The following is a 27,517-nucleotide window of genomic DNA, read 5'->3' on the forward strand; positions in this document are numbered from 1 at the left end:
GGCTTGGGCCTCCCTCTTTCTCCAGGTGCCCTGACATCACGAGTTGGATATGTGTGGCTCAAGCGTCCATCTGCTGACCCAGACTCGGAGTGTTTGGGAAGGGCCCCTGCTTCCCTGTAGCTTGTCCACTTGTGGCCTGGCACGTCTGCGGGTGTGTCAGAGATCACTGGGCTTGGTGGGGTCTCCCAGTGCAGCTAATGGTGGAGGGTGAAGGCTCTGTGCCAGAACTGCTGAGAATTGTGTAGCTCTTCACAGCTGGTTGGCCACCTCTGGCTTCTGCCCATCTTTTCGGGGGTTCCCCCGGGAGAGATGTGGGATCTGTGGGCAAATCTAGCCCTGCCAGTCCTGTGCCACTCAGCCTTGCCTTCCTGCTCAAGGCCTGCCTGCAGATGACTTGGCCATGCCTACTCTAAGCCTAATGATCTTTGACGGGGCGGGGAGGGTGGTCCAGGCTCTCCCGATGCTGAGGAGAGAACAGCTGTCCGTCCTTAGGCATCCTCTGAGTAAAAGGGGCAGGGAATGTCCTATCTCATCTTAACTCTTCAACTTCTTTAATTTCTGGCTGCACACATGCCCTCCAGGCATTGGGTTGGAAAGAGAGTGCTGACCCCATTTCTGGGCTGTTTCCGGAGGGGTGGGTGGTAGTTCTTTTCCCCGGGACCTGGGCAGGGGTGGTGATGGGGCTGAGAACCACTCCAGGGTCAAGCCCAGAGCTCTTCCTACCCCATCCTGTTCTCTCCTCTCCCGTCTCCCCACCTCTCCCCTCTTGACTCCTCTGCTTGGCAGTGGGCTCAAGAAGGAGACCTGCTTGGCCAGAGAGAACTATTTTCCTTTCTGGTATATGGTGGCCTCTGCACTGAGGATGCCCTCCCTCCCAAGCTGCCAGACACATGGGTAAGCTCGCTGCCTCAGTTTCCTCATTTGGCCAGCGCAAGGCTTCCAGCCTAAGTGTTTGCAGCATTCTGAGCTGGTGATTTCTCCTTTCCCTTGCTTTGGATGGCATATGAGGACAGGCGCAGGAAGTTCCAGCCCCACCCCTTCCCTCAGTGGGTTTTTGATTCATGGACGTTCCCACTGTACTTCCCCTTGGCCCAGCCCCATGCCAAGCTTAGTGATGCCAGGATGAATAAAACCCAGGCTTCCGCTTGGGCCAAGATGGGAGTTAGACGCATAAACAACCAATAGGAAATACACAGACTTTCCAAGCCCCTTGGCGTCTGCTCCTTTGAGTATCCTGGAATGTCCCGTTTTTGTAGAAAGAAGCTGGCGTTCCTCTTCTTTTTCCATGCCTACCTCCTTTCACTTTCATTTTCTGCGGGCACTGCCCCAGCTCACAGCCCTAGATTCTGTGACTGTCGCAGAAGGGGCCCCGCTGAGAGATTTTCTCTGCCGCGTGGGGACACTCCCAGGGCCTGAAGCTCCGTGAGATCGCTTCCCCACAGATTCCCAGGACCCAGAGTCTGAAGGCTGAGCCCAGAGCAAGCCATCGACAGAGGTGACGGCACGTAGTGTGTGGTGGAAGGCAGTGGGGAGGTGGCAAGGGCCTGGGCATTTGGGGAGGGGGCAGTGGACTGGGGTCAGTACACCCATAAGCTTTGAAACGTCTTAGTTTGTACCATGAGTTTCGCTTCACCTGGGTTGGCATCTTTATAGCAATGTTCTGGGTCTGTCCCTGGCGGTAGCAGTGGGTTACCTACACAGGCCTGGGCTTGGGCCCCTGTGGAGAACCCAAATATAAGGGAATTAAAGACACGTCTTCTGGAGTTGCACTGCTTGGGTTCAAATCCTAGCTCTACCTCGTCTACCTTGTACCCTTGTTCAAGCCTCAGTTGTACTCAGTCCTCTCTGTGCCTCAGTTTCTTCACCTGTATAATGGGGCTGATCCTAGTACCCACTTCAGTGGTTGGGAGGGTTAATGAAAGCACTTAGAATAGTGCTTGGCACGTTGTATGTGGTTAATAAATGTTAGCCATTGTTGAAAAGAGAGCTGCGGTAGCCTGAATCCAACCAGCATGTAAGGGCCCTCTCATATGGCCTCAAAGAGAATTGATTCCCTGATCCCTTGGGAGACATCGCTCCTAATATTAACTCAAGCCTTTTAAAACTTCGTAAAGCAGGGATGAAGCATGGATGTGGGAGCCAGGGGCCTTGATTTAACTCCTGGCTGCTTCAAACCCTCTGTGGGAACTCAAGCCAGTTTCTTGCCTTCTCTGGGCCTCAGTTTGTACATCCATACAGTGGGGAGCTTGCATTGGTAATGTCTGAGGGTAGAACTGTGGCCGTCTTGGTCTCAGGGTGGGGCTGACTTGCCCTCTCCACTGCCGCCTGCCTGCTTCCTGAGAAGTCCTGCACTGGACCTCATTCTCTTCCACAGATTGTGAAATGTACGCACAGGACGCTTTCCAGGCACAGAGGAGCCAGCTGGTGGAGCTGCTGGTCTCGGGGTCCCTGGAGGGCTTTGAGAGCGTTCTGGACTGGCTGCTTTCCTGGGAAGTCCTCTCCTGGGAGGACTACGAGGGACTCAGCCTCTTGGGCCAGCCTGTCTCCCACTTGGCCAGGCGCCTCCTGGACACTGTCTGGAATAAGGGTGCTTGGGGCTGTGAACTACTCACTGCGGCTGTGCGGGAGACCCAGGCTGACAGAGAGCCCCCCGAGCTTCCCGGCTGCTGGGAGCCCCACTCACCCCACCCAGCCCGTGACCTGCAGAGTCACCGGCCAGCCATCGTCAGGAGACTCCACGGCCACGTGGAGGGCGTGCTGGACCTGACACAGGCGCGGGGTTTCATCAGCCGGTACGAATGTGATGAAATCAGGCGGCCCATCTTCACATCATCCCAGCGGGTAAGGCTCTTCCCTCTTTGCTCATCAGAATTCAAAGGAAAAGCGTGCTTAGTTACCGAGACTGGTTTGTGAAGTCGGCCCTGCGGGGAGACCTGGGTCGTGGCGCTTCCCCTTTAAGGGGAGCCAAGCAGGAAAAAGGTGCTCTGGATTTTTGGTATCATGCCACTTCTGACGAGAGGCAGCCTTATATGGTGGCGAGCATCTTGGATTCTGGAGTCAGGACGACGCAGGCTCAAAGCCTGTGACTTTAGGCTTCTCTATGGAAACTCACCATCCTTCATCTCTCCTGTCTCGGATTCCTCATCCGTGAAACACAGATGGGAGCATTCAATGAGGTGAGCTACGTGACTCTTAGCACGGTGTCTAGCACGGAGTAAGCGCTCCTTAACGTTACCGCTGGCTACTATCAATTCTGTTATCAGTGATATTCTGTACTTGTACACTTTTAATGCTGTCTGCTTTAAATGAATAGCTCAACAGATGATAAAAATTCATTAAATTAAACCTGTGTTTAATAATGAATATAGCATACTATGTACTAATATAGTTTAAATGCCCACATAGGATTTCTAATAGGAAATTGCATTAGATCATAGACGTTTGGAGTTGGGATAACTGCCTCTGAATGTGACATTCCACAAGAACAGAGAGTGTCTTTTGGGTATTTTTGAAACTCTTTGTTTTATTTTCCCCCAAATAGTGAACCTCAGGCCTCCCATGATGCAGATGGAACAGTCATTAACACCTCACTTTATGGATTGGGAAATTTGAGTCCCAGAAAAGTGGTTTGAAAAAGCCCACAGTAGGGGCTTCCCTGGTGGCACAGTGGTTGAGAGTCCGCCTGCCGATGTAGGGGATGCGGGTTCGTGCCCCGGTCAGGGAAGATCCCACATGCTGCGGAGCGGCTGGGCCTGTGAGCCATGGCTGCTGAGCCTGTGCATCTGGAGCCTGTGCTCCGCAAGGGGAGGAGCCACAGCGGTGAGAGACCCGCGTACCGCTAAAAAAAAAAAAAAAAAGCTCACAGTAGTTCATGAGAGGGCCAGTGCTGGACACAGTGCTTTGACTAATTCATTCACCATTAATTTATTCATCCAGAATCTATTTTGATGCCTACTACGTGCCAGGCTCTGTCTTAAAGCGTATTGTGTTGAGAGCCTTGTACGTGGTAGGCACTCAAGAAATACTTGTTGAAGAAATAATGAATTATTGAATGAATGAACTGGAATTACATTGCAGTGTTAGGAGGGGCTGGGTTGGGGAACTTTCTAGTTACCGTTTTTGTCTATTTTTTAAAATACGTATTTGGTGTCCACGTGAGTTTAGGTAAGCCTGGTTGAGACTGATGGAATAAGTCTGTTCAAGGCTGGTTTAAAGTATTTGTAGTATTTATGTTCAAGTATTTATAGAGCAGACATGTTCTGGTCCTCTCTCACTAGTGCACCTGAAACCTACAGTTGTACCCTGAGCACTAGCTCCTTGAGGCTGGCCCTGGAGGGATTATAGAGACTCAATGAAATCACCTCTCAACCAAGTGATTTACATCTTCCAGAATTGTTTTTCCTATCCTTTATAGGGTTATGGCTCTTTTTTTCCCCCCTATTTTCGGTTATTCACTCTTTCAATGGGTCCTGAGCGGGAACCAGATTGGATGTGTATATTCAGCTGTTCATTTCACTACCCGATACTGTATTGACTTCTTTAAATGCATCTTGTTTAGGGATGTCTTTCTGGCCTTTTATTGTGGTGGGAGAGAGAGGCCCATGGTATTGTCGTAATCAGTAGAAACCTTCCCACACTTCTCCATCCGCCTTTCTGGAGAAATAACGACTTTTGCTTCCCCCACAGGCAAGAAGGCTCCTTGATCTTGCCACAGTGAAGGCGAATGGGTTGGCTGCCTTCCTTCTACAATGTGTTCAGGAATTACCTGTCCCGTTGGCCCTGCCTTTTGAAGGTATATATGTGTTCTTCTCAGTTCATCAGAAAGGGAGAGAAAGACTTTCAGATTCATGCTTAAGAGCAAAAACTCCAGCATGAGACTTGTCAGAATCCCACTTACTGGCCGTGCAAACCCCCCTAAGACTCAGTTTCCTCATTTTAAGGGCAGCATCACCACCGTCTCACTGGGCTATTGGGAGGATTAACTGGATTAATGTGTGTAGTATTAGGGCTTGCTTTTATTTCTTCCTGCACTGCGGAGTGATCACTGGAGGTACCTTGTCCTGAGAGCTAATACAGCTGTTCCTTACTAGCCATGCTCTTGTATTGGAAAGATGTGGGTACACTTTTTAATGGCTGGTAGCTCTTGATCTCTGCAGTTTAGCTACTCATCATCAGAAACTCAGGAGCCAGATGGATTTAGATAATGTGGTGTCTCTCATTTCACATGGTCACCGACCCAGTTCAGGAATGGGAGAGGCTTGGACGGCCCAGCTCGAACATCCTAGGCATCCTGCCAGGTGCTTAATTTACGATATCTGTCCTTGGCAACAAACTTGAGAAGTAGGTGTTGTTTGTTCCACTTTACAGATGTGGAAACGGGGACAGGGAGATTGAGTGACAAGGTAGGGGAGGATGGATCTGGTTTTAGGCCGTCTGCACCTACACTTCCTCTTTTCCTGGGAGAAGAGCTTGTCGGTTGTAAAGAGAGGATGCAAGCCTGGTGTGTCTTATTCCCACATTGCCGTCAGGAAGCCTCATCAGCACCCAGGGTCCCTGAACTGTGCCTGGTTCTGACAGATGGATTTATCACCCTGGGCCTTGCCCTCTGGGCAGTGAGCATGCTTGTGGGAAGGATGTCGGAAGGCTGTGCTTGGCACCTGGGTGTGCGCCCTCTCACCTGAGAACAGAACACAGGCGTCGGTTTGTCACAGGGGATGCTGCCCAGAGCGTGGTACCTGGCTTGACCCCTGGTTAATGTTTAATGTTGATATCATCAAGCACAGCTGGCTCTTCACACATTGTAACACTGTGTCATGGTGCCAGATTCCCCAGGATGACGATTCCAGAAGTGATGACCGACATGTGTTTGTTTTTAAAATGAGAGATATAGGGGCTTCCCTGGTGGCGCAGTGGTTGAGACTCCGCCTGCCGATGCGGGGGACACGGGTTCGTGCCCCGGTCCGGGAAGATCCCACATGCCGCCGAGCGGCTGGGTCCGTGAGCCATGGCCGCTGGGCCTGCGCGTCCGGAGGCTGTGCTCCGCAAAGGGAGAGGCCACAGCAGTGAGAGGCCTGCGTACTGAAAAAAAAAAAAAAAATGAGAGATACATTTTTTTTCCTGGAGAATTTTGATAGCAGCTGGAAAACCTGGCATGGGAAATCAGAGTATTGAGAAAATATGTATATTTCGGTCTCCGTTCAGTGCTCCTAGTTTATCCAGATGGCATTAAGAGCAATGACAGGGACTTCCCTGGTGGTCCAGTGGTTAAGACTCCACACTCCCAATGCAGGGGACCTGGGTTTGATCCCGGGTCAGGGAACTAGATGTCACGTGCCGCAACTAAGAGCCTGCATGCTGCAACTAAAAGATCCCACATGCTGCAACTAAAGATCCCGCATGTGGCAATGAAGATCCCGCTTGCCACAGCTAAGACCTGGCACAGCCAAACAAACAAGTAAGTAAGTAAGTAAATAAATAAATAAATATTTTTTTAAAAAAAAAAGCAATGACAATCATCAGCTTTGGGAACAGAACAGGAAGCACAATCACAAGGTGTGTCCTTTGGACGACCATAAGTACAGCTTCAGTGTGCTCAGAGCGCTCGGTGAGAATTACCTGTTAGTCTTTGAGCTGAGAACAAATGGGTCAGTACCTGGTTGGGGGCAGTGAGGCTGTGATGCTCTGAGGTCCCACCGCCCTGGGCTTCTGGACCATAATTTCCCCATTTCCTATAAAAAGAACTAACCCCTGACACAGGGAGTGTTTTGCTCAGGCTGGTATTAGGATGATAAAGGAAAAACAGCAGCTCTGTGGACACATCCTAGACATGAGAATTTTTATTGCAGAGGGTTGTATGAGGAGGATGGGGAAGTGTATATTTATCAGGGAACCTTGTCTAAGTCCTTGCCTGGAGCATCCCAGCGACCCTGACACAATCCAGTGCTAGCTCCACCCACGTAATCCAGGATACTCTTCCCATCTCAAGGTCTTTAGTTTAACCACATCTGTCTAGTCCCTTCTGCAAGTAATTTAACATTCACAGATCCTGAGGATTAAGATGTGGGCCACTGTTGTGCCTATCATACCCAATAACAATAATGATAATCAACACCATTTTGTGAGAGTTAACCATATGTCAACATTCTTCTAAACTCTATTTTATCTCATTTCTTTCTAAAACAATCCTTCAAGGTGTGAATTGTCTCCAATTTTAGAGATAAGAATACTGAAGCCAGAAAGGATGAGAGGCTTGCCCAAGCTGATGGTGGACCCAGATTTCTTTCTTTTTTTTTTTTTTTAGATTTATTTATTTATTTTTGGCTGCATCGGGTCTTAGTTGCGGCATGTGGGATCTTTCGTTGCGGCGCGTGGCCTTCTCTCTAGTTGTGGCGTGCGGGCTTTCTCTCTCTAGTTGTGGCGCGCAGGCTCCAGAGTGCGTGGGCTCTGTAGTTTGCCGCACCCCGGCTCTCTGGTTGAGGTGTGCGAGCTCAGTAGTTGTGGCGCGGGCTTAGTTGCCCCGCTGCATGTGCAATCTTAGTTCCCTGACTAGGGATCGAACCCGTGTTCCCTGCATTGGAAGGCGGATTCTTTACCACTGGACCACTAGGGAAGTCCCTGGCCCCGGATTTCAAACTTAGGTGTATCTGACTTCAGAAACCGGGCTCCTAAGCCCGGTTTGTTTGCCTTTAGAAAGAACAACTGAGGCTGAGTGGTGAGGGGACTTGTCTAAAGCTCCTGAACCAATATGGTGGGACAGGCATCAGAATGTGGGTCTTCTGACCCCAACCTGGTGCTCCTTCTAATCTTCTACAGCTCTTTCCAATGTCAGTAATGATAATGGTGCTAGGCAATGTCTTTTGACCACTTTGTGTGGGACGCTGAACAAAGAACCGCCATGCATGATCGTCACTGGGCCATGGTTTCTTACGTGGGTCCCTATCCCTGTAAGGTAGGAACCACTGCTTCTCCCATTTCACAGGGGAGAAAACTGAGTCTTGGGAAGGTTACGTGACCAACCTCAAAGTCCCTAGCTTGTGAGTGGAGAGCCAGGATGAGCACCGCCCTTGTGCCACATCCCATTCCCCCAGGCAGCCCACCCTCTGGTCAGGTCCCATCTTCATCACGGTGCCACCTCATTTGTTTCTTCTGTCTTCCAGATGCCGCCTGTAAGAGGTACCTGTCCAAGCTGAGGACCATGGTATCGGCTCAGTCTCGCTTCCTGAGCACCTATGATGGGACAGAGAGCCTTTGCCTGGAGGAAATATATACAGAGAATGTTCTAGAGATCCGGACGGAGGCGGGCATGGCAGGGCCTCTGCAGCAGAGCCCCGCCACCCTGGGCCTGGAGGAGCTTTTCAGCACCCGCGGCCACCTCAACGAAGACGCGGATACTGTGCTGGTGGTGGGCGAGGCGGGCAGCGGCAAGAGCACGCTTCTGCAGCAGCTGCACCTGCTCTGGGCTTCAGGGAGGGCCTTCCAGGAATTTATCTTCGTCTTCCCATTCAGCTGCCGGCAGCTGCAGTGCCTGGCGAAACCGCTGTCGGTGTGGACACTGCTCTTTGAACACTGCTGTTGGCCCGACCTTGGCCAGCAGGACGTCTTTCAGGTCCTCCTCGACCACCCCGAGCGCATCCTCTTAACCTTCGACGGCTTTGACGAGTTCAGGTTCAGATTCACGGATCGAGACCGTCACTGCTGTCCGACCGCCCCCACGTCTGTCCAGAGTCTGCTCTTCAACCTTCTGCAGGGCAACCTGCTAAAGAATGCCCGCAAGGTGTTGACCAGCCGTCCGGATGCGGTGTCGGCGAGCCTCAGGAAGCACGTGCGCACGGAGCTCAACCTCAAGGGCTTCTCGGAAGAGGGCATCGAACTGTACCTGAGGAAGCGCCATCGCGAGCCTGGGGTGGCCGAGCGCCTCATCTGCTGCCTCAGAGCCACCTCGGCCCTGCACAGTCTGTGCCACCTGCCCGTCTTCTCCTGGATGGTGTCCAAATGCCACCGGGAACTGTTGCTGCAGGGCGGGGTGTCCCCGAAGACCACCACAGATATGTACCTGCTCATCCTGCAGCACTTTCTGCTGCATGCCTCCCCGCCAGACTCAGCTGCCCATGGGCTGGGAGCTGGCCTGCTTCGGGGCAGTCTCCTCACCCTCCTGCACCTCGGCCGCCTGGCTCTGTGGGGCTTGGGCACGTGCTGCTACGTGTTTTCCCCCAGGCAGCTGCAGGCAGCACACGTCGACAGTGAGGAGGTTTCTCTTGGCTTCCTGGTGCGTGCCAAGACGGTCGTGCCTGGGAGTACAGCCCCCCTGGAATTCCTGCACATCACTTTCCAGTGCTTCTTTGCTGCGTTCTACCTCGCTCTCAGTGCCGACACGCCGCCATCCTCGCTCAGACACCTCTTCAACTGTCACGGGCCTGGCTGCTCGCCGCTGGCCGGGGTGCTGTCCAAACTGCACATGCGGGATTCCGGGTGCAAAGAAGGCAGCGTGGCCACTTTGCTGCAGGGGGCCGAGCCGCACAACCTCCAGATCACAGCGGCCTTCCTGGCGGGGCTGTTGTCCCAGGAGCACCGGGGCCTGCTGGCCGAGTGCCAGGTGTCTGAGAAGGCCCTGCTCTGGCGCCAGGCCTGCACCCGGCGGTGTCTGGCCCGCAGCCTCCGCAAGCACTTTCGCTCCATCCCACCAGCCGTGCCGGGCGAGGCCAAGAGCGTGCATGCCATGCCCAGCTTCATCTGGCTCATCCGGAGCCTGTATGAGATGCAGGAGGAGCGGCTGGCGCGGGAGGCTGTACGTAGGCTGGACGTCGGGCATCTCAAGCTGACATTCTGCAGCGTGGGCCCGGCCGAGTGTGCTGCCCTGGCCTTTGTGCTGCGGCACCTCCAGCAGCCTGTGGCCCTGCAGCTGGACCACAACTCTGTGGGCGACATGGGTGTGGAGCAGCTGCTGCCTTGCCTCGGCGTCTGCAAGGCTCTTTAGTGAGTGTTGCTGGGCGATGCTGGCTGGGCACAGGGGGAATGCCACCATCGGGGTGCAGGTAGGGGAGCCCCATGCTGGGAGCCAGGAATCCAGGCCCAGCCCCAGGCCCTGCCACCCCTTTGGTGCAACCCCAGCCGAGTCCCCTCCCCAGTCTGGGCCTTAGTTTCGACTTATGATAGTGATAGTCGTAATTCATGAAATGGTCCACGTGCCAGGCACCGTGTTACGCTCTTCCCAGAAATACCTCCTTTAATCCCCATGACCACCCTGGGCTATAGGCAGGGACGTTATTTTCCCCATTATCCTCAATTAGAGGCTCCGAGAAATGAGGTAACTTGTCCAGGGTCATATAGGAGATGGCAGAGCTAGGATTCACAAATCACATCTTTCTGGTTACCAGTCTCTGCTCTCCACAAGCAACCTGTGTGTGGACGGGCTTCAGAGGCACCAGGGCAACCTTTAAGTCACAGGCAAAGTTGGGTGTAATATGTGTAGGAACCACCTCCAAATCAAAGGTGACTTGCACCCCATGAGAGATTTTATTTTATCCTTTAAAATGTATTTATTTATTTATTTTTAATTGACATAATTGATTTACAATAGTGTATCAGTTTCAGGTGTACAGCAAAGTGATTCAGTTATACATATATATGTCTATGTCTATATATTTTTTCTATTCTCTTCCATTATAGATTGTTACAAGATATTGAATATAGTTCCCTGTGGCATACAGTAAATCCTTGTCGTTTATCTATTTTATATATGGTAGGGTACATCTGTTAATCCCATAGTCCCATGAGAGTCTTTAAAATCCCAATGAGATGGAAATTTCGAGACCCAAGAGATAGAACGTGGCCACAGTGTTTCACCTGCTTTTTTATTCCTTATGTAGTGCAGAGATTTGGGCCTGGCCCTTACCGCTCTCAGCCCCTGTCTGAAGGTGTGAGCTTTCCCATGTTTCTGCTCCAGCCCCCGTGGGCCTCTCTTCACATCTTGGGCCGGATGAGGGCAGAGGGTGTGCCCAGGTCAGGTGGCCAGCATGCTGCAGGCTCCCCAGCTTCCCTTCCAGCCTTCCTGCTCCCTGCTTGAAACCTCTGAGAATGCAGAAGTTATAGCTTTAACTTGAAATGGACTCACAGCCTCTCCAGGGCTTTTGGTCTACCCCAGGTGATCTTAGATTGACCCTGAGCAAAGAAGAAACCTCTCCTTGACTTTATTAGGGTGACCTACCTTCTCTGGGCCAAAGCAGCGAGACTTTTTTTTCTGCACGGAGCCCAACACGTGGATCTCTACTAGAAACTGTGTGGTGGCCTTTGTTATCAGGACCGTGGTCATAGATTTATAAATACAATGCAATAATAATGTAACATATCATAGAGAGTTAATATGTATATGGTACATAGTTAATGTATGTGATAAGCATGTATATATAGGGAGGAAGCTGATTTGGATGACTTGAGGAGAGTTTAATGAAGGGACAGCTTACAAAAGCTTGGGCAGGAGTTAGGAAGAGCAGGTAGAGATGGTGCAGGGTCCTGGGGCCGCTGACAGTGGGGATGGGGTAGGGACAGGGCTGTTGGCCTTCTTAGACCTGAGGGGTGGGGGATGGGAGGAGTGGCTCTTGGCCGAGAGGAGCAAGCCCAGAGGTCTGTCTGGAAGGACCGAGGCTGCAGCAGCCTGGAAGGGCGAGAGCTGGGGGTAAACCCTGGCCTTCCTGTCCTCCTCACTGTCGCCTTGACCCACAGGGAGCTGGAGCAGGGTGTCCGCGATGTAGTCCACTGGAATCAGCTCCCCACCGAGAGCCAGGCAGAGAAGGGGGAGAGCGGATCTGGCCGGGTAGACAGAAGATGGCAGCACAATACCCTCGTTCCCCAGGAAGTAGGAATCATGATATATTCACTCAGGAATTTCGAGACCTGTCTGTGGGCGCTGTTCTGATAGAAATATGAATGTGTGTTTTTCTGGATAATGGACCTCCAAAGTAGTTCTCCCAAGGGTCCTTGAACCCCAGGGGGTCAAGAACCTCTGGTCTGGATAATCCTCATAGATGGATCCCTAGAATGGGTGGCTTCCCTTCTCCTGGGCTGGGAAGGCCCACGTGACTGCCACGGTGTGTGGAAGGGCTGGGTGGAGGCTGGGGCCCTGCCTCGATTTTCAGAGAAAGACCAGGATGGTCTGGTTCTAACGCTCAGACCGGAGTGTGCAGAGGGACTTGTGGAAATGCAGATGCTTGGGCCTGTTCCCAGTGGTTTCCATTCTGTAGGTCTGAGGTGAGGGCCCTGGAATCTAGGTTTTTAACTCAGTGATTCTGCTACAAGCGGTTCAGAGGCCACACTGTGAAGACTGCTGCTCTGTGGGAACCAGCCTGATTTTCCTTTGACAGTGAAAGTCCCTGACCAAGTTCCACCGAGATTTACCCCCCACACACTTGGTATTGAAACCGCCATTGCTACCGGGGAGGGGCAGAAACCATGAGGTGGCTGCGTGGGCATTTCCTGTGTGTGACAGAGAAAGAGACAGAGACAGATAGTGAATGAGGGAGCGGGGCAGAGGGACAGAGGGAAAGAGTCAGAGACAGGGAGGGCAGGCGGGAAGGGGGGAAGAGAGAGAAAGGGAAAGAGAGAGAGAGGTTTCTCTCCCACAGTGCCAAGCTGCATCTCTCCCACTTGAAGCTGTTTCCATGCCAACCGAAACCCTCAGGCTTCAAGAAGCCCCATACACAAAGTGCCCCAATGCGTGTAGGTTTCCTTAGACCCCAATTCTGACTCTAGGGCGATGGCTTTCGAAGTTTTTTGACTGTGACCCACAGTGAGAGAGGGTGTGAGGAAGCACACGGGCACGTCAGGTTGAAATTTCACAAAATGACTTATTAACCGTGATACACTCTGCTCTCTTTTTCCTTTCTCTTCTTTTTCCAATGTAAAATTGCTGCTCTAAACCTTCTGAGTTGATTTTGTGATCCACCAATGCATGAATCTGACGTTAAGAGCCCAGAGCAGGCCGGAAGGGAGAGGCTGTACAACGGCATCGTTTAGAGTGGCCTTTGGAGCCAGAAAACCTAGGCGGCAATCCTTTAGGTGCTGTGCAACCTTAATGAAGGTGCTTCACTTGCTGGGCCTCAGTTTCCTTCTCCCTGGTGGACAGAATAGTACCTACTTCATTAAAGATTAAAGAAGAAAAAAAAATGAACAAAAACAAAAAAAAAAGGTTAAGGAAGATTAAATATTGTTACTATTGGGAAGGGCTCCACACGTGCCAGTGATCATATTACAGGTAGCTTTTACTATGTGCCAGGTGCGGACAGGGCTTTACGTGCGCTATCTCTTTAAATCCTCACCAAGAGCCCAGTGAGGTCGGCATTACCATCCTTCCTTTTCTACAGATAAAGGGACCAGCAAATAGCTAGTAAGTGGCTGCCAGGATCAGAACTTCCTTTGAGGGACTCCAGAGAGCTTGAGGTGTTAACCTTTAAGTCAGGGCCTCCCAAGTTGGCCTGAAGATGCAGAATCATGGGCACGGTTATTAAAATACACAGGTCCCTGAGCCCCTCCCCACACTTGCAGACTCACCAGCTCCAGGGGAGGGGCCCGAGAGTCTGTTTTATTTATTTGTCTATTTATCTATTTGCGTGGGCTCTGGGTCCCCACTTCCGAAGCCCCCCACCCTACAGAGTGAGTGACGTCAGCACCCTGGCCAGGCGTGGGGGAGTCTCCACGTTTCCGGGGTGCTCGTTCCTTGCAGCGTTTCCCAGAAGCACAGGTGCTGACACTTCTGGCTTGAGCAAAGGTCTCTTTTGGGGTTTTGTTTGTTTTTTCCCCTCTCTCATCGGCTCTGTTTTCAAATTTATTTATTTTGTCTTTTATCAGCTTGCGAGATAACAACGTCTCAGACCGAGGCATCTGCAAGCTCACTGAACATGCTCTTCGCTGTGAGCAGCTGCAGAAGTTAGCGTAAGTCAGGCTGGGCCGTGGACGTTTGGCCCCGTGTCCCCAGCCTCACTCCAGGCCATGCCGCCTGGGCAACAGCTGTGAGCAAGGGACAGGCTGGGACAGGGACGTTTGCATGGCCGGAGGGCACAGGGGACTCCTGTCTTGAGGGACCCGGCTACCCGGGCTTTGGGTGGCTGCTGTCCACTGTGCCTCATCTCATCTCCATGTCTCTTCTCTCTCGGAACTTTCCAGTCTTTTCAACAACAAATTGACCGACGACTGTGCACACTCCATGGCCAAGCTCCTCGCATGCAAGCAGAATTTCTTGGCTTTGAGGTGAGCCTGGGGCTTCCCTACCCCTGGAGACTGTTTCTCATCCCCACAACTGAATCAGTTTGGTCTGCTCTCGGCTCATAATGGGGCGCGTGATCTCCTTGCTGAATACAGGGGCAGTGTCTCGTTGTGAGCAGGGTTTCACTAGTGCTGTGACCGCCCCAGCAAACTCTGGACCAATTCCGCTGAGGCTTCCTGCCCTTTGACCTTTATCTCCCAGGACTGAAGAGGGTTTCCAGGACCTTTTTGTTCCCTGTGTCTAAGAGTGTCACCAGCTCTCTGGGGTGCCCGAGTTCCCTGATGTACATTGAGCACGCTTTTGGCAGGGGGCGGAATGCAGCCGTCACTTGTCACCGCAGCGAGGCAGCCAGTTGCCAAAAAGTTCTCAGAAGGTCCTTTTACTGCTTGGGGGGGTCCAGTCTGGGAAGTCTGCGTTTCTGCTGCTCCCAGCCCTCTCGGCCTCAACTGGAGTCTCTCTCCCATCTGACACTGTTGTGTCGCCCCTCCAGCTAGTCCCTGGGTTGGCCTGGCTTCTCTTTCTCTCTGGGATATTCTTGCCTCCTGGATTTATGAGGCAGTAAAAGAAGACAAAGTGAGGAGTTGCCTCCATCCTTTCTTTCTACCTGCTGGGCTGGGTTTAGGGATAGGAGCTGCCATTTTGAAATTGTTGACTCCGTCTCAGGCAGGGCTGCTGAGGCCAGCACCGGAGGTGTCATTCTGTACCAAGGACTCTCTTTTGCTGCCACCACCTGCTCCTCCCAACTCTGGAACCCGAGAGCAGCTGTGGCCAGAGCTGGGCTGGCCCAACCTCCAGGGAGGGCTGTAGGGTAGCAGAAAGGTGGTGCACCCAGAACTTGAGACCTGTGTTTTTGGTCAATATAGCATCATAGTTGAGAGCACAGGGCTCTGGAGCCAGACCAACCAAGGTTTGGGTCCAGCATCCCTGAGATTTGAATTCTCATTAGCTGTGTGACCTTGGGTCAGCCCACTATCGCTGTGTCTCTGTTTTCCCTTCTCTAAAATGGAGATAATGGTTATAGCTACCTCATAGGTTGTTGTGATGATTAAGCGAGTTAACATACGTCAAAAGCTGGCACAATATAGTGAGTGCTTTCTACAGGGAGCTTAGTGCCTGAAAGATGGTGGGTAAATCACGTAAGTTCTCAGCACGTTTATTCTGTTCGTCCAGTGCTCCCAGGAGGGATTAGATGTGCAACACGTTTACTGGGGAAAATGCCTATAAGGGAAAATCGGGGAAGAAAGCTGGGGGAGGCTGGGAGAGTTGGCCGACTGCAGTGTAGGTCTGACCCTGAGTGAGGGAGAGAGGGAAGGAAGGAGGGGTGGGAGGAAGCATCTTAGACCCCAGTGCAGATCGGGGAGAGGACGGAAGGCTGTTGGGGAGTCCTCCAGCCAGTGTGCCCAGCAGAGGAGTCTCAGGTCTTCCAGTCCTTGGCTGGGAGCAGCCTGTTGGAAACAGGCCTTGGTGCAGAGGGGACGTCGGACTTCCCAGCACGGCAGCTGGGGCCTTTCGTTACCCAGGAAGCTCAGAGGTTTGAAAGGCTGCCACACCCCTTCCGGAAGGGAATAATAATACCTGCCCTACAGGACTGTTGCCAGCCAGAGTGGCTTAAAGTGTATGAAAGTGTTTTGAAAGATGAAACTGTATTATTATTCCAGGAAGCCTCGAGCTGTGGGTGAGAGTTCTGGGAACCTCCCTGAAACTCTCTGAGGTGTCTGGATTTTGCTGAAACCCCCTCCTTGACCCCTGCCCGAAGGCTTAGCAGGATCCCTTTCTTTCTTTCAGCCACCTTGGCCCGCTCCAGGCCCTTTCCAAACAGGTGGAGGCTACCGGGCAGCCACAATGAATCTGGGAAGGCTGCAGGGGGGAGGCAGGGTCTAGCGAGGAGAGAGTGGAACAGTGAGTCACCCTTGCTCCCTGGGGGAAGCCTCCTTGCTGGGCGGCTGCCTGTTGTGGTTCCTGCTCAAACCTGTCCCATTGCTTTGCAAAACAGGCCCTTCCACTCCTTTCCCTTTGCTGGTAGAAAATGAAGTCCGCAGGAGCCTTGAGGGAGCTCCCCCGGCGTGAACAGCATGCACTGCGTGTGAACAGCACGCACTGCTTCTGCCCAGCTGGAACTGGAGGGCTGGTTCCTGCATCCTGCAGAGAAGTCCTCAAAGCTTTCTTCCCTGTTTCTCTGTCCAGGCCGCACTTCCCCCACCAGACCCCGGTCTCGGGGCACTAAGGGTCCTCCCATCCTGCTCTCTTTCTCAGCCTCCTCTGTCTTTTCCTTCCAGGCTGGGGAACAACCACATCACAGCCGCGGGAGCCAAGGTGCTGGCCCAGGGGCTCAGAGCCAATGCCTCCCTGCAGTTCCTGGGGTAGGTGGGATTCTGGGGCGGAGGGGCTTGTGAGGATTCAGGGGCAGGCGAAGCCAAAAGGCCCCAGAGGCCGCCCAGGCTGCAGTGGGGAGGGCGAGGCAGGGAGAGCGTGGGCGGCCCTAGGCTGCCTCTGCCTTGCTTCGAGCTCAATAAACAGGAAGTTCAGGATGTCAGGGTTGGGGGAGGGCAGAGCCCATGAGCGGTGGCAGGAAGTCCTCGAGGGTGCTAGGGCTGTGCTTCTCACCTTTGTCTATAGGTTGGAACCACTTGGGAGCTCCTGAAGAATGCCACTGCCTGCCCCAGACCAATTAAATGAAATATCCAGATACAAGGTCCAGGAATCAGTAATTTTGAAAAGCTCCCCAGATGATGCGCGGCCTGGGGTGAGAGCCAAGGAGAGAGAAGGAAGTGGGGAAGTTCGGACACTGAACCCAGGATGGGAGGGGCTGCACCAAGTCCTGCAGAGCCCTTGCCACCTGTAGGGTCATCAGGCCTGCCAGGGAGGGGAGAGGGGTCAGACGCAGGCAGAGAGGACAGTCCTGCAGACCTCAGGGCCCCTGCGTGGGGCTTCCTCTGTTTGCTGGGCAGAGCGATACCCTCCAGTGTTGTACCTGTACAGTTCCCTGCAGTCCCTCTCCTGTCCTATCTTCTCCTGGTGTAAACTAGGATCCATTTGATAATAACTGGGGGCTTTAGAACCCAAGACTGTAGGAAGAGAGAATGACCTTAGGGCTGGGTGTTCCAACCCATTTTATAGGCAGGCAAGTTGCCCTCCAGCTCGGTTTGAGCCCCGAGTGGGACCGCGTTGCTGGAGACATCAGCACCTTTTCCAGGATGCATTGGTAGCAGCACAGAGTCTAGGAAAGGGTGGCCACGGCCCCACCGAGTTCCTTCCTGCTTGAGATCACATCTTGCACATCGGGGGATGTTTATCTTTCAACACGTTATTTATTAAGGTACCTGTCTGGGCCTGGCCCCGTGCTAAAATCCCAAACACTATCATATAATACAAACTGTTCTGTAGCTTGCATTTTGTTTTTCTTGTAGGCATTTTTCTCATATGACATGATCTCATTTTTTAAAGAACAGCTGCCTCAGTATTCTGGTGGATGTCGTGATGCGTTTAGCTGGTTGCATGTCGATGCACACTTTAGCTTGTTTGCAGGGTTTTTGCTATTACAGTGTCACATCCCCGGAGCACAGAGCAGAGCTGCCACAGGGCCGGAGCTCAATAACTATTCACCTAATGAGTGAAAGTGCAGTGAGCATCTCAGGGCCACTGTCTCTGCTCACGTGGGCACCTACAGGTCCAGCCTAACTTCCCACACATAAAATAGCCAGGTCCCAAGGTGTGACCGGGGCTTCACCTTTGAAAAGGGGTGTGTCCAAATTAGGGTGTGTCTGAGGTGTATGAGCCAAAAGGTGGAGTTAGATGCCGTGAAGGGCCTGGGGATGTGAAGAAGGAGGAAGAAATGAAGAGCTGGCTTGTGGAAGAACAGTTAGCCTTGTTCTGGGTGGTCCCAGAGGTAGTTAGGGACTCGTGGGTGGCAGTTAGCACAAGCACATCTGATCTAATGTCAGGAAAAAATATCACAACCATGAATTGGCATTGAGCATGAGTTCCTCGTCCCTGAGGGTGTACACTGGGTGGGTCTCTAACTATTTTGTTTGTAAGGCTGATTTAAAGAAGCTAAAGAAACCTGAGTGAAGTTTGGCCATCCCTCCAAAAATGGAGGCAAGTTCACTTTGCTGGGACCTAGGAGTCCCCCTGAGACCTTTCTGGGATTGGGTGGTCCTGCCCCTCTGATTGGGGCCATAGAGAGGAAAGGCACATGTCTAGAACACATGGTGGGTTCTCACTGACACTGTCTGTTGGCTCTGTTGGACTTTTCAGGCTCTGGGGCAACAAGGTGGGCGACAGGGGAGCCCAGGCGTTAGCTGAAGCCTTGGGTGATCACCGGAGCTTGAGGTGGCTCAGGTATGCCTCAGTGTTTGTCCTGAAATTGTCATGGGGGAGCCAATAGGAGGAGGGAGGCGCTTGGGCCAGTTCTGAAGACCTTTGAACTTCATTTTTAGCCCCCTGTATTAGATAATTGGATGATAAAGAAAAACCACTAGATTTGGAATCAGGACACTTGAGTCTTTCTGGGTGACTTTGGGTCACTTCTCCTCTCGGGGGTCTTGATTCCCTATCTGTACACTGAAGGTCTTGGGCTAGATCAGATACACTTTAGCTCAAGGGCCAACTCCAGTCTGTTAGTGGGGGCTGCCCAGTACACTATGTTGGGAAGGATTCTAAAGCTACTTCTGGGCTTAATGAAAAAGAGCACTGTAATCAATTAGTGATGTCTGGCACTGTAATCAATTAGTGATGTCTGACACAGAGCAGACTAGGACATGGGGCAATGTGTGCCATGCATTTTGCACTTCATGGGTTATCTTATCTCTGAGGTCCCTCCCTGCTCTGACATATTTTTGTTCCTTGATTACATCCAGCCTGGTGGGGAACGACATTGGCAGTGTGGGCGCTCAAGCCTTAGCATTGATGTTGGAAAAGAACATGGCCCTGGAAGAACTCTGGTGAGTTTAGGAGATTCATTGCTCTAGAGAGGCAGACATCAGCCTTTCTTCATTCTCTGGCCTCCTCTGTGGAAGCCATTGTGTGTGTAAGACAAAGGTGGATGACTGAATGATTGGGTGATTGTGTTTGTCTTTGTCCTGGGTGACATGAAGCTTATAGAGCCTGGCATATAGGTGCTAATTCTTTTCATTTAATTATATTGATTGGTTTGTTGGTTTGTTTACTGCCTCCCTGGGGCATAATGGTTAAGAGAACAGACTCTGGAATCCAGCCAGCTGACCTTCAAGGCCTGCTGTGATCTTAGGCAAGTTAAGTAACAATCTCTGAATCTTAAGTTTCTTACCTGTAAAATGAGAGTATGGATGCTTTCCACTATAAAACACTTTTGTAAGAATTAAATGAGGTAATGCTCGTGAGGAGCGTAGTACAGTGTCTGGAGTGTGTGTAAGCACTCCATAAATGTGAAACTGTAGTAGTGACAGTATTTCTACTACTCTCGCTGCTGCTGCTGCTGCTCCAATGACTGCTGTTTTGTCTTTTCGAGGTGAATGTGAGTGCCTAAGGACACTGGATATTAAAGTCAGGGTCACGTGCAAGGTGGAGTGGAGTTTGGCGGAAGTTAAAAGATGAACCATGAATCCTATTTATCCTGATTCCAAGCTTTCCATCCTTTAGCTGCCACTTGTCTAGCCTTCTTCTGAAATATTCTGGGCAGTTCCAAATTATATCAGGGAGATAAAATGCTGAATGTTTGATTTTTCCGGGAAGCATAAAGGCACTGAAACCTATGAGCATGGCCACAAGATGAATATTGCCAATGGGCCTTGCAGGGCCCACTAGCAGGGCCCAGGGCTCACTAGCACTGCCAGTGTACCATTGAGTATATCCTGATTGGAATTTCTTGTTAGAGGAGTGCCTCACTGTGAGTGTCTCGGTTATGACTGCATTAGGCTGCAAGTGATGGAATACCTTTATTTACAGTGGCTTAAACTTGTAAAGGATTGATGTTTTCATGTACATGCAGTTTGGAGGTAGGCAGCATAGGGCTGGTATGGCAGCTACATGAGGTCAGCAGGGGTCTGGACTCTATCTCTCTAATCCTTCACATCCTTAGCGTGCGGTTTCATCCTCATGGTTGGTTTCCTCATGGTCACAAGGTGGCTGCTGCAGCACCCACAGCACTCCTTCTGCAGTCCAGGTTCAGTCTCTATATCCAGGAAGGGCAAAAGGCTGGGTCTCTCCCCTTTAAAGAACATTCCCAGAGGTCCCATCTGTCAGTTTCTCCTTATGTGTTGGTGGCCATGTGGATGTCACTTGGCCAACCCTGGCTGCAGTGGAGAGCAGGAAACATAGTTTTTCCACCAAGCACATGGCTGCTCCCAATGACGTTAGCCTTCCATTAATGAGAAAGAAAGGGAAAATGGGTATTGAGTCACTGGGACATGAGGGAACTTCTTATGTGAAGAAGCCCTGGGGCAAATTCTCTCCCAGAGATGTCCCAGGAATTGAGAACCCTCATACCCTGCTTGGCCTGTTCTTACTTTACTGGTAAATGTGGGTTTTCAGATGTTGGATATTCTTAATTGGGGGGGGGGGCACATGCATTCATTTTTATTGGCGTCATCTTCCATAATAAACATTACCATATCAACTGGGTTTTCTCCCTTGTTCTTGCCAGCCTGGAGGAGAACCATGTCCAGGATGAAGGTGTGTGCTGTCTCGCGAAAGGACTGGAGAAAAATTCAAGTTTGAAAGTCCTGAAGTAAGGAACCTGTAAGCAGGAGCTGGGCCAGTAATGACTGGCCCTGGGAGGGGGTGTTTCTGAATCAGAGATCTGGGAGGCTTCCCAACCTGGCTAACTCACAGGAAGTGGCCCGGTAGAAAACTGCTGTTTTTTCTGCGTTCCCCCAATCCCAGGCAGGGGTTCCAGTGTACATTGTTTACTTGGGAGGTAGTCCCCGCAAACACTGGCGAGAGGGTAGTGAAATGAGGCCGGGGAGGGACAGTAACCAAAAGAAGGTGTGTTTTCAAGCCGGTTATCCCGGGGGACCTCTGGGGTACAATGCTGTGGGCGAGAGGCAGCGGGGGTGTTTGTCCACCAGCTGCTGTCCTTCACATGTTGAAGTGTGCTTGCGGGGATATTCGTTTTCTGGCACATCTGGCTTGCCCCGAACATGGCTGACCATGCTCCTGGGGTCAGCAGGAAGGCCTCAGGCAGAGAATGGGGGTCTTCCCGGCAAGCAGCCCTCAGAGGTAGAGGTGAGAGCTGAGGCAATATGGGTGGGTTGCCCACAGCATCCGCTATAGTGACTTACAGGCTGGGCCCTTCCCCCCCTCCAGGGGTCCTCTCTGACTCAGGCTGGAGAATTCTGATGGTCATTCCCAGTGGCTCCTCTTGGTGTGTTATGCAGGCAGGCATGCTTGCTTTTACTCATGTGTGTGTTCATCCATTTATGTATTGATGCAAGAAATGTTTCTGGAGCACCCAGTCCGTGCCAGGCTCTGTTTGAGGCACTGAGGATAGAGTGGTAAAAAGGCCCCTGCTCACATAGCTCTTACATTTGAACAGGAGAGACAGATGATGAACAAGTAAACGAATGAGACCATTTCTGTTAGTAATAAGTGCTCTCAAGAAAATTCCAGAGAGAGATGACAGGGAGTGACTGGAGAGGGTAGGGGAGTTGCTGCTGGGTAAGGCCTCTCTGAGAAGGTGACATCTGAGTTGAAACCTGAATAACAAGAAGGTTCCCGCCATGCTGAGGTCTTAGGGACGTGCAATCCAGGTGGGCAGAACAGCAAGTACAAAGGCCCTGTGGCAGAAACGAGCTTGGTGGTTTTGAGAACAGAAGGAGGGCCTGTGAGCTTGGACTGTAGTGGATGGTGGAGTGGGAAGGAGCTGGCCACAGCAGCCTCAGAGCTCTGGGGAAGATTCGGGAGTTTATTCTAAGGACACTGAGAAGGCTTCGGTGGGTTTTAATGAGGGCAGTCATGTGACCTGATTTATATCATCCAAAGATCGTGCTTACTGCTTTGTGCAGAACAGGTGGAAGGAGGGTAAGATGGAAGCAGGGAGACCAGCCAGGAGGCTCTTGCACCCTTCCAGGTGAGAGATGGAAAGTGGATCAGGCTGAGGGCAGTGGAGGAAGCTGGTGAAAGGGGATGGCAGCTCATGGAGGTCCTGCGGGTCCAGAGCTGGAGGGCTGGGCAGCAGTGGTGTCGCCGGGGAGGCGATCAGGGGACCACTAGAGGCGCACTCGGTGGTCAGGGACCCACGCCACAAGGAGAGGGACGGCGGGTATGAGCAGGGGCCCAGCCAGTGGTCACCACAGGCTTGTGGAACGGTGCTCTCTGAGGCTGGCGTCACACCAGCCATGGTGCCAAAGGTCTCATTTCCCAGGTATGTCAGGGCACCAGCAGATGGCCCTTTTTGCTAGAGGAGACTGGCCTCTGCCCTGGCAAGCGTGGCCCGGGGAAAACACTCACCTTCCGAGACCAGCAGACAGCTGCAGCCGGGAGAACGTCTGCTTTGCTGCCAACCCGCCATCCACTCTGGCAACACTTGTTTGTGTTGCTTCACAGGGGCTAGGAAGTTGCCAAGTGTTTGGGGAAAACACTTCCACTCGTCACACGGATGAAGCTCGGGCTCGGAGGCCCTGGTGAAGCTTGGGTCTGTCTGCGCTGGGATCCCAGGCTTTGCACGCAGGGCGGCTCTTGGCAATATCTGGTTTATTATCGACCGTGTGCGGATGAGGCGCATTTGTCCTCCCTCACTGTCATAGACTTACCCCACTCGAACCCCACAGATGCCAGGCAGTGGGCGCCGCCGATGTCCCACGCTGCTCTGTCGAGAGTCTTATAATTCAGCACCACTGAACTGTATCCTCCTCCACTGTTTCCCCATAAAAATCAAGCTTCTCACATATCCTAAAAAAGGAAAGCAAAGCTTACATCCTTCTTCCAGACGTGGTCTGTGCCAGGCCTTGGTCAAGACTGCAGGCTCTGGAGCCTGACAGCTGGGGTTTGGGCCCCAGCTCCACCATTACCAGCCGTTCCCGCTTGGATTTGTGCCTCAGTTGCCTCAAGTATAAATGGGGTAAAAACTGAACCCTCCACATAGGGTTCTGAGCGTGAGCCCAGGTGATGTAGGTTATGACGTGGCACATAGTAAGAGCTCTAAAAATATCGCCTGCTGTTATTTTTAGCACTGCCTTAGGGTCAGCTTCTCCGAAGTTCCTGAAATTGTTGAGGGGGAAGCCAGGTAGTGGAGATTATAGAAGGCCAGCTGTGAGCAAAAGAGCAGTGTGGGGACCACTTGGCTCTCCCCCTGCTGTCCCTGACTGTATACCATCTTCCCTCCCCATTTCCAACCTCATATTTTCTTTAGTCTGTGTCCTTGTGCCCCCAAGGCTCTTAAATGACAATATTACTGTTCATCGATTATTTTCTATCAGTTAAGTACAGTGCCCAGTGCTTCAGAATATGCCATTCTTTGTTTAATTCTTGTACTCCATGAGGTGGGTACTCTTCTAGGTCCTTTTTACAGATGAGGAAATTGGGACTCATCTGCCTGAGATCAAAAAGGGAGTAGCGTAAGGTGGATTTGAACCCAGGAGGTCTGGCACTAAAATGCACGTACTTAACCACCATGCTCCTTCCTAAGGGAGCAGGTACTTAATACTCATCTGGTGAATGGAGGAGAGAGGGGTGCATTTCACTTTGGGCATTGAGCCTTTGCGGATGAGCTCATTGGGAATCTCTGGCAGGAGAGGGACATGCTGAGGGGGCAGGTGGGCTTCAGGAGGCTGGCCGGCTCCCGAAGCCTCCTTTAATTAAACAGGCTGAGGAAGACAAGCCAGCATCCTGAAAGCTCACCATTCCATCTTCCTCTCCAGGCTGTCTAACAACTGCATCACCTCCCTTGGGGCAGAAGCCCTCCTGCAGGCCCTTGAAAAGAATGACACCATCCTGGAAGTCTGGTAAGGCCCCTGGGCAGGCCTCTTTAACCTCCCTCAGTTTTCCAATCTATAAATTGGGGTGAAGGGAGAGAGAAGCTTGAGAATTTCTAAGATCCCTTATGACCCTGACATTTAGTCCCATTCTGCATGTGATGGGTCTGGTTCCCTGGGAAAGATGTCATCATGTTTCTAAGCTGGGACCAACTCTCTCATTTTTAAATCATGAGCGTTTATTCAGGAATGTCTCTGTTCTAGGCAATCGTGTGGGATTTGGGGTGTGGTTGAAGAGGGAAACAGAGAAAAGAACTCAGCCCTTGCCTTCCCTGGATATCCCATTTGCCTTCACAGGTCAATGCTCTTATATTAGACCCTCTGCAGTTCTGGGCGGCTGTTACACAGGATGGGAACTGTTGGCCAGTGTTTCCAAGTCTTATACGTAATGAAAAGCCATGTTCCTTTATGTATTTGAAAAGAGCAGTGCATCACAACTTCAAAGATTTCTCCCTCTTCTTTTCCCCTGGATAAATACAGATTTATCACTCAGATTATAGGTAGAAAGGTTTCTCCTGATTTAACATGTTATGAGTGAATGACACTATATATGTTTCAGGCACTGGGCTAGAAACCAATATCTTAAAATGAGGACATTCCCTATAAAAATCTATCTTTCAGGGGTTTCTCAAAAAAAGCTGGCCACTCTGGAACTCCATTTAGAATGCCAGTAGTTAAGCAGAGTAGAGGACAGGCTGACCCCACTCAGCTGGGCAAACCGGCTCAGGCTGACCCTAAACCCCACCAGGCCGATTGGCTTGGGCCAGGCCCCTTCGGCTGCTGTATATTACATGCCTCATCCCTGAAAGCTCGTGAACCCTGCTTTACATATGCAGATTTGTCCCTCCCTCAAAAAGCACATCAAGGCAGTAGCAACTGTAGCTATCAAATGATGAAGTTAAAAATAAAGACTTGTAAAAATCTGTCCTACGATGGAGAGATTTTTCCTTTCTGTGCGATTGTGTAATCCCTGTAGCCTGTGAGGTCCTCGGGTCCTGCGTAGAGCGTGGGCTTTATTTTTTTTCTTAAACCATTGCACAGTTCTGAGAAATGTCACATTCTGTGTCCGGGGGGAACAAGCTAGCATCAGGTTGATATTTTAAGGGTTCTGGTGTTATTGGCAGAGCTTGGGAGGACATTGGGATTTGCTCATTGCATTCTTGACAGATTCTGCTGTTGCCTTAAAAAGAATGGCCAGCCTTGGGAGTCAGGGCTGGCTGGGCCCAGTGTGGACTCTGCAGGGCCATGAAGGCTTGTTAAATCGTGCACAGTGATTCATGAGCCATCCTGGCTGACAGAAGGTGAAACCTGCACAGACTTCTCTCCCAGGAGAGCTGCAGCTGGGCCGGAGGGCCAGGCCATCCAGGCATGAGTTCATAAAGCGGCAGCTTCCTGGTTGAAAACACTGCTCTGGTCCTGGTCTTATTCAAACCTCTCTTTGCTTTATCCCCTTCAGGCTCCGAGGAAACACTTTCTCTCCGGAGGAAACTGAGAAGCTCAGCCACAGGGACACCAGACTCTTGCTTTGATGTCTCCAGGTCAACGTTCATCTCAGTTTGTTTGGGAGCAGGCCGTGGGTTTGGATCCCAGAAACGGGATGACGCCTGACAGCAGTCCACTCAGATGGAACCTGGTCCTGCCCAGGGCCAGCCCAATAGGTCACCTTTGTCCTGGCAGAGGAAGGCGCATCAGTGCCCCGCAGAGCAGACTTTCCCAAAGCCTATTTTTCCTGTCAGTTCTTCCCAAGATTCAATCCTGGGATGTAGAAGAGGGGCAGCCCCCCTCTACATGATGGGGCTGGTCTCGGGCCAACCTGACACGGGTCAGAGGAGCCACGGATGCCACTGCGTGCTTATTGGTGCAGAGAGCTCCACGTGAGGAGGGGTATTCAGGAAGCAACTTTCTGCTGTGTTTCAACTCATGGTCACCCATTAGGTTGTTCTCTATGTCTAGTTCCTCCACTCATCCTGGACCCCTGTACATGGCGCTTCCTCTGCGGTTGAGGACTCAGAATACTGGCGTTCTCATCTTTGCTCCTTCCGTTACACCCCAGCCCTCCTCCCGCCCTCCCACTCCGCTCAACGCCCCACACATCCTGGATGGGAAAGGCTTCAATTTACCCTGCTCTCCTCTGGTACTTAAGACATTTTTGAGAGGGGACACATGACAGCCATGTGTTCCTCAAGACATTCTAGATTTTCAAGAAAAATATGACCACACTACAGCTGGTATCACACCTGGACCTTTATTTCCAGTGAAATCAATTACTTTTCAGTTAAACCTTTGGAAACCACTCCCCATCCAAATGCAGCTTTTTAAAATTAATCTGGGCCAGAAGTTTGAACAGCCCCACTCTGATGCCTGTGAACTGAACTCTGGAAGCAGACTTCCAAAATATATTCATAAAAGACCGTTCAGTTTTATATGTGCCAGAATGCTTTAGGATATAAAGTTATGGATCAAAAGTTTACAGGGCAAAATCAAAGGCCCTTCCTTATAAAGCAAATGTTTATTCTGAATTTTTCAAAATGATGCATGTTGAAGCTTTTCTAAACTGTCAGGTGCTGTGCAAGTGTTATTATTTTAAACACTGTTATCTGTGAAAAACTGGTTAATATTTATAAACCACTTGGTTTTTTTCTCCCAAGTTTATGTTTTTATAAAAAAAATAGGGCCACGAATTTTATGCCGCACATAATCACAGAGGAGAAAACTATTGAGTCACCGAAGCTATCTTTGTTGAGACCAAACATTTAAAAATATTCCTGAACATCGTCAAATATTAAAGCACAATTTTCTACTTGAAGGGGGGAAACATGATGTTTCAACCAGAGAGTTGGTTGCTTAAGGCACAAGCAGGTTTTAGAAATAGGCTTGCAATCAAAACACATTTGGCTTTGGTTTAGAAAAGTCTAATCCAGCATGAACTTTAGGCTGCGGCAAATGTGAGAAATGCGAGAAGGACCCCTGGGCCTCCCTCCATTCTCTCCAAGTGGCTCCGGGAGTCTCTAACAGGAGAAGATTTGGGAACAGTTCTCCTCGGCAAGCAGCCTCCTGAGTGGGCCTTGGCGAAATAATTCTTAGCTGCATTTAATTAGCAAGGACTCACGTGGCCGCTCATCAAGGTGAAATCTGCTTCCTTGAATGGTTTCGTGTGTTGGTTTCTGGTTGGTTAAATGTTGTGACATCTCCCTGGGCCCTTGCCCAGGGAGAGCATGTGTGTGGGTTCTCTTTGTTTGTTCGTTTTAGTTTATTTTACTGATGCATGGTTGATTTACAATGTTGTGTTAATTTCTGCTATATAGCAAAATGATTC

The 27,517-nt window shown here is 51.2% G+C and overlaps 1 protein-coding gene across 2 annotated transcripts; it reads left to right on the forward strand.

The window, feature by feature from the left end:
* The first annotated feature begins 1,102 nt into the window (after positions 1-1,102).
* Positions 1,103-26,848, forward strand: NOD2 (nucleotide binding oligomerization domain containing 2). 2 transcript variants are annotated; one of them, XM_067718325.1, is made up of 12 exons: positions 1,103-1,495; positions 2,375-2,841; positions 4,687-4,792; positions 8,157-9,972; positions 13,840-13,923; positions 14,155-14,238; positions 16,531-16,614; positions 18,509-18,592; positions 19,111-19,194; positions 20,874-20,957; positions 24,088-24,171; positions 25,658-26,848. In XM_067718325.1, exons 2-12 carry the CDS (start codon positions 2,383-2,385, stop codon positions 25,728-25,730), a joined length of 3,042 nt encoding a protein of 1,013 aa, XP_067574426.1. In that variant the 5' UTR covers positions 1,103-1,495; positions 2,375-2,382; the 3' UTR covers positions 25,731-26,848. The 2 variants fall into 2 exon arrangements, with proteins under 2 accessions (XP_067574426.1, XP_067574427.1); XM_067718326.1 differs by lacking the exons at positions 1,103-1,495; positions 2,375-2,841 and adding an exon at positions 2,854-3,176.
* Positions 26,849-27,517: the final 669 nt, after the last annotated feature.

This window comes from Pseudorca crassidens, chromosome 20 (assembly GCF_039906515.1).
Source record: "Pseudorca crassidens isolate mPseCra1 chromosome 20, mPseCra1.hap1, whole genome shotgun sequence".
In the NCBI taxonomy this organism is placed as follows: Eukaryota; Metazoa; Chordata; class Mammalia; order Artiodactyla; family Delphinidae; genus Pseudorca; species Pseudorca crassidens.